The sequence below is a fragment of the Gasterosteus aculeatus genome, chromosome 9 (genome assembly GCF_964276395.1).
Source record: "Gasterosteus aculeatus chromosome 9, fGasAcu3.hap1.1, whole genome shotgun sequence".
In the NCBI taxonomy this organism is placed as follows: domain Eukaryota; kingdom Metazoa; phylum Chordata; class Actinopteri; order Perciformes; family Gasterosteidae; genus Gasterosteus; species Gasterosteus aculeatus.
This window is the reverse complement of record NC_135696.1, coordinates 22,409,986-22,417,715: the sequence shown is the minus strand read 5'-3', so window position 1 is coordinate 22,417,715 and position 7,730 is coordinate 22,409,986. Positions and strand designations below refer to the sequence as shown.

Below are 7,730 nucleotides of genomic sequence, written 5' to 3'. Positions count from 1 at the left end.
CTCTTGGAGCCATGACAACATCCACACGACGTCATCTTTGTGACGTCCGCTAAAACACGGAGAGAAACCAAGAACACGTAATTCACGTATTTGGCAGCTGAGACGTGTGCGTGTGTGTGTGCGTGCGTGTGTGTGCACAGTGAAGCTGTAGTTTTACAGTAAATACAGCTGGACTCATCTCATGGCGAAAGGGAAAGGTAACCTCCTTACCCCCTTTCCTCACCACTTCTCCTTGACCTCGAAGGAAAAGGAGGGGGGCAAGGAAAGGGGGTAAGGAGAGTTCACAAGGGGTTAGGAGGCATCCTCACTGGTCCACGTCACTGTGACTCTGATGACGTAGATACGTGTGAATCAGGAGGTATAAAAGTCCGACAGAAGGAGGAATCCAGCGATTAGCCGATAACGAGCCGCTTGGAACGCACCCCGCCGGTCTGCTGTGGTGCGAATGGTTTCGCTCCCATTTATTACTTTATAATCAGTTCCCTGATTGAGCATATTAGCGTTTCAGAACGGCGTGAAGTTAATTTAGGCTGGACGGCGACTTGTTTAAATATGAGGCATAGAAATCAGCACACGACCCTTTGAACCATTATTATGTAAAACAGCGTATTTGATGCCGCTGTCATTCAGGGTGAGAGGAACAGAGGGAACATGAAGACCGTCATTTGCAGATACACTTTCATTACAAATTAAAAAGTACATCATCTGGATCCTCACAGATCATCCTCGGCACTTAAATAATAAGACGGATTAAACATTGAAATGTAAAACGTTTGTCCATCAGCTGACGATGAAGAGGAGGAAGCACACATTGCGTCGACGGTCAGATACTTAAATAAAGATTAAACATTTTGAACTTTGGTCTTTGTTATTGGATAAGAGCGAATAAATAAAAACTCCCCGTATAACAACCTCCGTTAGCTCCCGTATTCTGTAGCTGTGAGTTAATAAAAGCATATCATGTCTCCCCCCTCACTGGGGCCCCAGTCCCCCGTGGGCGCTCTGGCCCTCGCTGTGGTCGCCCCCCCACAGGCGGTAGAACTGAGTGAAGTCCACGTAGGGCGGGACCCGGCCCGTCTCGTCGGGCTTAGCCGCCTGGCTCCCCCGCTGCCGGAACAGCCGCCCGTCCCCCGAGGAGGAGCTGGAGCTCTGCGTCTGCGTGTTGGTGGACTGGAGGGTGGCCGTGGGGCTCTGGCTGCTGGGGGACGGGGGGGGGGAGAGGAAAACGGGGGAGAAAGGGAGTTCGATTATGGCCGGCAGGAGGTCGACGGAGGGGCGGTGAGCACTACGGGCGAGGAGAGGACGGAGGAACGCAAACAGGGAAGGGAGACGAGGGCAGTGAATCAAACGCCCCCCCCTTCCCTTTTTGAATGCATGAATGTAAAATATTTACCCAAAGAGGAGGCTACTTTTTATTATATTATCACATGTCAATGATGACGTCACACTGCACACGTTAACCATGACACAATGGGGAAGTGAACACTAGGCCAACACATAAATAAGCATCGCAGTGGAGGGACACAGGGGAGTGCAAATCAAGCTTACCCAACATAAACATAGCAGGGGAGGAAAGGGAGTGATGTGAAACACAGCCAAAATAAACGGAGCAGGCGGGAGGGAACAAGAGAAGAAACCAGCAGGTGTGACACAGTCAAGCTTCCAGCATGCAAATGAAAAACAAGCGTACCCACAGCCGGCAGGGAGAATGAGGTGAGGCAGGAGTGAAAAACAAGCGTACCCAAAGCCGACATGGGAGAATGAGGTGAGCCAGGAGTGAAAAACAAGCGTACCCAAAGTCGACATGGTGAATGAGGTGAGCCAGGAGTGAAAAACAAGCGTACCCAAAGCCGACAGGGAGAATGAGGTGAGCCAGGAGTGAAAAACAAGCGTACCCAAAGCCGACAGGGAGAATGAGGTGAGCCAGGAGTGAAAAACAAGCGTACCCAGAGCCGACAGGGAGAATGAGGTGAGCCAGGAGTGAAGAACGTGCTCACCGTGGTGTGGGGGTTCCGTCCTCCAGGGTGGAGGCGGTGTTGGTTCCATTGGTCAGAGTATTCTGGGAGGGCATGACCAGTGAGAGGGTGACACTGGTTTTACTGGTGCTCTGGCTGTTGGAGTACGGCACGGACACGGGGTAGATCCGTCCTCCTGAGGGACACAGAGACGCGTTACGGGTTTAAAAAGTCAGTCTAGCATCTAAATGTCTTACAATGTTCTTGTTATATGACATCTAACTTACGAAGGTTTACATACTAACCCTCAAACACACTAAATGACAACTATTTAATGTATAATAGAGACATTGTGCGTAGAAGGTTCTATATATATATATATGCGGTGCATGAATGAGTGACTCGATGGCTTCATTTGATGCGTATCATAAATGTCAATAAGTTCTCTGTGCGATGAGGTGGATCATTCATTGAGGTGGATTCATTGTAAGTGACAAATAAGAAACAAAGAAAAAACAAAATATGTTTTTTACCCCCGTAAATTACATTTTTATGGGACAAAATAAACCCTGTAGATTTTGGGGAATTTTCTCGTATATTTTCAGCTTGAAAATCAGAGTTTTTATCCACGGCCTCGTACACTTCACACTTATTACACACGGAATAGTTTAACGTGGCGAGTTGAAGATTCCTCGTGGTCTGCAGAGCTGACGGCTCGGACTTTAAATAGAACTGGAGACTCTAATCAAAGCCGTCCACACGCACTGTTCATTTTGGCAGCTGTTTTTGATTTAGTCTTTCGACAAAAATGCATATTAGTTTCAGTCACATTTAGTCATTTTAATCCTTCTTAGTTTTAGTTGCCACACGCAGAGGTTCAACGCCCCCCAGAGCGGCGCTCTGCTCACCCTGCGCCGGCGCCCCGTCGCCCGGCGGGTAGTCCAGCGTGCGGATGAGCAGCGTCATGTCCTCGTGCCGCGAGCAGAAGGGCGCCCTCTGGCGACCGGACACGTAGACGTCGTGGTGCAGCCGCTTCACCCGCTCCACCACCGACTGGGCCACCGCCTCCAGGCTGCTCTGCAGGGCCAGCTCGGCCGCTACCATGGCGACGATTTCCTGAAGACGAGGAGCAGGAAGTGACGAAAGAGTGACGGCAGGATGGCAGAGAAAAGAGGATGTTAAAGGTAAAGAGAGCAGAGAGATAGGCGGTTGATGTGGGCGGGACCAATCACCTGATTGGCCTGTTCGGGTCCGTGGGCGGACTCAAGGGCGTTGATGAGGCCCTCCGACAGCAGCAGCAGGAAGCCCGTCACGTTGTCCAGAGATTGGCTGCCGTGAATCTCCGGCTCGGCGATGACTGGCCTCGACTTGGCCGCGCTGACGGGAGGTGGGGGAGGACGGGGGAGGACGGGGGAGGACGGGGGAGGACGGGGGAGGACGGGGTTATATCGAGGGGGAAGAGAGGAAGTGAGAGCAACACAAAAAAAACATGAGGATGAAGGTCCTGAGTTGGTGACTGGTGGGGGGGGGGGGGCGGGGGTCACCACAGCAACACACGCCCTTCATAAGAAGTCGTAGAGGTCACAGAGGTCATGGACGGGCAGGATGAGCGGCGCTCACCTCAGCAGGTCGATTTCCCCGTAGCTGAACTTGACCCGGTAGTCTCCGAGCCTCCTGGTGCTGGTCTGACCGGCGATCTGACTCGCCTGACGAACCCGAGCCGAATCCACACCTGCTCAGAGAAACAGGCGACAGGAGGAATTCTGATGTTTCAGAAACAGGAAGTCAAAAAAAATCTACATTTCATTTGATTTTCAACACGTTCGATACTGGGCTTGTTTCTTTAGAGGACTTTACATGAAGGTTCATAGATGATCAGAACCCCTCCTCTCTGTAGCGGAGGTGACTTTATGGATATTAATATAGATATACGCTCACCCAGAGCTGCCAGCCGCTGCAGCTCCTCCTCGTTGTCGGTGCTGTGCGGCCGGCCGATCTGGAGAACCTGGTTCTGGCCGTCGCTGCTGGACTTGCACAGCAGAGCCCGGTTGGTCCCTGGAACCACCGACAATCGCAGTGCATAGATGTCACAACATACTCGTACAATCCTCATAGTTAAAGTGCAACATAATGATTCGACTTCATGAATCTGTTAAAGGGGAAAAGCAGCTTTAGAAACTGGTGGAATAAATGCAGTTCCTGTCGCGCTGAACCTTTACGTCCAACACGCCAAAGCTCTTTCAACTTGACTAAATGTTCAGCAGCCAAACGGATCTTTTGTTTCCTTACGATATATTTAATACACTTGTTTCCCTACTTGTCTGAAGGTGATAAGGTAGTTCACGAAGGAGGGATACGAGTTTACAGGTGATTTTAATCCCTCCTCCTCAAAACGTGAATAGAAGATAGACATTAGAGATGATTTATGATCTGTTCCTCAAGCGAGCTCTAAGCACGTAGTTATACAGCATTGAACATAATAACAGATAAATAATTTAAATCCAATCTGTCCGATTAGACGCCAATCAAGAAAACTGTGTGTGTGTGTGTGTGTGTGTGTGTGTGTGTGTGTGTGTGTGTGTGTGTTCATACCAACGCTGGCGATGTAGAGCTTGTTGTTGAGGATCAGAGCCACCACGGCCATCGCTCCTCCTGACACCTCCTGCTCCAGCTCCTTCAGACGCTCCTGCACCTTCTGGTTCTGGTGGAATGACACATTCTGAGGAGACGTGGACAGAGGAGGAGGAGGAGAGATGCAACTGCATCAGAACTTTGTTGATGTTGAGCATTAAAGAGGAGGTGTGCGATCAGAGAGAAGAGAGTGACTATGACTAGATGTTTCTGAATGAACCAAAGAGGACACGGATACCAATGACCTCGGCTAGTTGCTATGGAAACTCCTTTTCAGTGTGTGTGTGTGTGTGTGTGTGCGTGTGCACCTCGTTGTGGGGTAGGACGTAGTTGGACAGGTGAGCTTTCTCAGCCAGAGCGTCGTCTATCGTCTCAAAGTAGCTCTTCTCCACCACGTCAAAGGCCTGCAACAACAACAACAACAACAGTTACAGAACGGTCCTCTCGCACGCAGAAGCAGTCGCTTCGCCTCCCCCCCCCGTCCCCCGTATCGTCGTCCGCCGTGCAAAATACATCAGACTGCTCATTGAAACACACCCCCACCTGAGTGAGGATCCTGTGCACGTCGTTGTCCGTGTGGCTGGAGTTGAGCTGTCCGAGCAGCAGCTCGGCCGTCAGACACTGGGCGGCGAAGCTGGCCACCCGGCCGCCGTCGTAGCCGTTAAAAACCCCGTACAGGAAGCAGCCGTCCTCGCCCCTGATTGGTGGAGAGAGGCAGTGAACAGTTCTGAGAGCTGAGGAGGACGAAGAGGCACCGTACACGTCTTTGGTGTAAACCTGTCAATCAGCGTGTAGCCCCGCCCTAAAGCATCCCCTCTGTGGTCTGTTTGAGTCTAAATGGACCATAACTGACTAAATGAACATCGTGCTGTATTGAAGAAAACGTGAAACTAGAGACTGAGATCATAAACTCATGTTTACAGAGGGAATAAATCACGCTCTCTCAATAAATCACGTTTTATTAATATACATGACAAATTCAGCTTCTGTTTTTTTGTGCTTTTTCCCCTGGCAGGTCTCTGTAGATCGTAGTTCCTTCTGGACGCTGGTCCTGACACCTGCTGCCATCATCATTATTATTATTATTATTATTATTAGTTTAAATATTAATCATATTCCTGTCATCATAAACCAACATAACTCTCTCCTAAAGTCTTTGTGCTCTCGCTCCCCACAGGCTTCTGTGGGTGGTGGTTCTATGTGAGATGGTGGTTCTATCTGATGGTGGTGGTCCCTGCAGTGGTCCTGCTTACTACTCACATGATCTGAATCATCTCTGTCATATGAACTAAGTGTATTGTTCATCTTCTACATTGTTCATTCTGTACACATGACGTCATCGTAGTCTGTCCATCAGGAGACGGATCCTCCTCTGACGTTCTCACTGACGTTTCTTCCCTTTTCTCCCCATGAAGGGTTTTCATTTGTTGGGGACTTTTTCCTGTGCTGGTGTGAAGCCCTCTGAGGCCAATTTGTAATTTGCGATTTTGGGCAAATTGAATTGAAGAAGTGGAGTCATCTCCTCATAGACGTCTATGGGAGCAGAGGAGTCGCCCCCTGCTGGTCACTAGAGAAGTAGAGTCATTTCCTCACAGACGTCTATGGGAGCAGAGGAGTCGCCCCCTGCTGGTCACTACAGAGAAGTAGAGTCATTTCCTCATAGACGTCTATGGGAGCAGAGGAGTCGCCCCCTGCTGGTCACTACACAGAAGTAGAGTCATTTCCTCATAGACGTCTATGGGAGCAGAGGAGTCGCCCCCTGCTGGTCACTACAGAGAAGTAGAGTCATTTCCTCATAGGCGTCTATGGGAGCAGAGGAGTCGCCCCCTGCTGGTGACTGCAGAGAAGTAGAGTCATTTCCTCATAGACGTCTATGGGAGCAGAGGAGTCACCCCCTGCTGGTCACTACAGAGAAGTAGAGTCATTTCCTCATAGACGTCTATGGGAGCAGAGGAGTCGCCCCCTGCTGGTCACTACAGAGAAGTAGAGTCATTTCCTCATAGACGTCTATGGGAGCAGAGGAGTCGCCCCCTGCTGGTCGCTACAGAGAAGTAGAGTCATTTCCTCATAGACGTCTATGGGAGCAGAGGAGTCGCCCCCTGCTGGTCACTACAGAGAAGTAGAGTCATTTCCTCATAGACGTCTATGGGAGCAGAGGAGTCGCCCCCTGCTGGTCACTACAGAGAAGTAGAGTCATTTCCTCATAGACGTCTATGGGAGCAGAGGAGTCGCCCCCTGCTGGTCACTACAGAGAAGTAGAGTCATTTCCTCATAGACGTCTATGGGAGCAGAGGAGTCGCCCCCTGCTGGTCACTACAGAGAAAGCAGCTTTAACTGGTGAAGCCAATGTTGCTGCCTGATGGCAAACAGAGGCCCAGGATGGTGACCAGGTTACCGTGAGGTTTTGCTTCATTGGTCTTTCGGTGCGCGTTTGTCCAGAGCGCCTCACCTGAAGCGCAGGTGTCCGTCCTCGTTGGCGTGGCTCTGCGTCGCTTTGCCGTCGGGATCGTACTCGCAGTTGGTCGCCGTGCCGACGCCGCACAACTGACACAGCGGGAGGTCATCCGTCCAGCTCTGATGCTGCAGCAGCAAAACACACACACACAAATAATACTCAATTTCACTCATAATATTCAGCTAAGCACAATCGATCACTTTGCAACCAATGCGATCAATTGGTGGCGCATTTCATATACATGTTTCCATCATAGCTCACTTATTCTGTATTAAAAACTAATTGTTATCTTGTCTTATTTAATGTATCTGCTTGAGTGCAAGATAATATCATGTCTGTCGTCCTCCTCTCACGGATACATTACGTGAAGTATGACGTTGGGCTAACGTTAGCGGGCTAACGCTAACTGTGGGCAAACTTAGCGAACTAGCTTAGCCGGCATTAGCATCACTGAGCGACACGAAACAACGTTGAAGTGAAAAGAAACAGACAGAGACCACCACCGGGGGGGGATGAATGACAGTTAAACATTCAAGAGTTAACAGAGTCACTTTTCGGGTGAGCGGGAGGGAGAAATAGCAGAGTTTGTTCTTACGCTTTGTATCAGATTCCTACGCTGGGCCGCCATGTTCAACGGGGCTAGGTGCGTTCACGGGCTCATCGCAGAAATCGGAAATGACAAACACCAC

General features: G+C 50.2%; 1 protein-coding gene across 2 annotated transcripts; it reads right to left on the bottom strand.

The window, feature by feature from the left end:
* Nucleotides 1-664: 664 nt before the first annotated feature.
* On the bottom strand, nucleotides 665-7,729 carry tab1 (TGF-beta activated kinase 1/MAP3K7 binding protein 1). Of its 2 annotated transcripts, none has more exons than XM_078079895.1 (11): nucleotides 7,637-7,729; nucleotides 7,036-7,166; nucleotides 5,130-5,283; nucleotides 4,895-4,990; nucleotides 4,548-4,674; nucleotides 3,894-4,010; nucleotides 3,576-3,687; nucleotides 3,188-3,332; nucleotides 2,864-3,071; nucleotides 1,998-2,151; nucleotides 665-1,195 (listed from the first exon to the last, which is right to left on the bottom strand). In XM_078079895.1, exons 1-11 carry the CDS (start codon nucleotides 7,667-7,669, stop codon nucleotides 973-975), a joined length of 1,500 nt encoding a protein of 499 aa, XP_077936021.1. In that variant the 5' UTR covers nucleotides 7,670-7,729; the 3' UTR covers nucleotides 665-972. The 2 variants fall into 2 exon arrangements, with proteins under 2 accessions (XP_077936021.1, XP_077936020.1); XM_078079894.1 differs by having other exon boundaries at nucleotides 665-1,198; nucleotides 7,637-7,707.
* Between the last annotated feature and the right edge of the window lies 1 nt (nucleotide 7,730).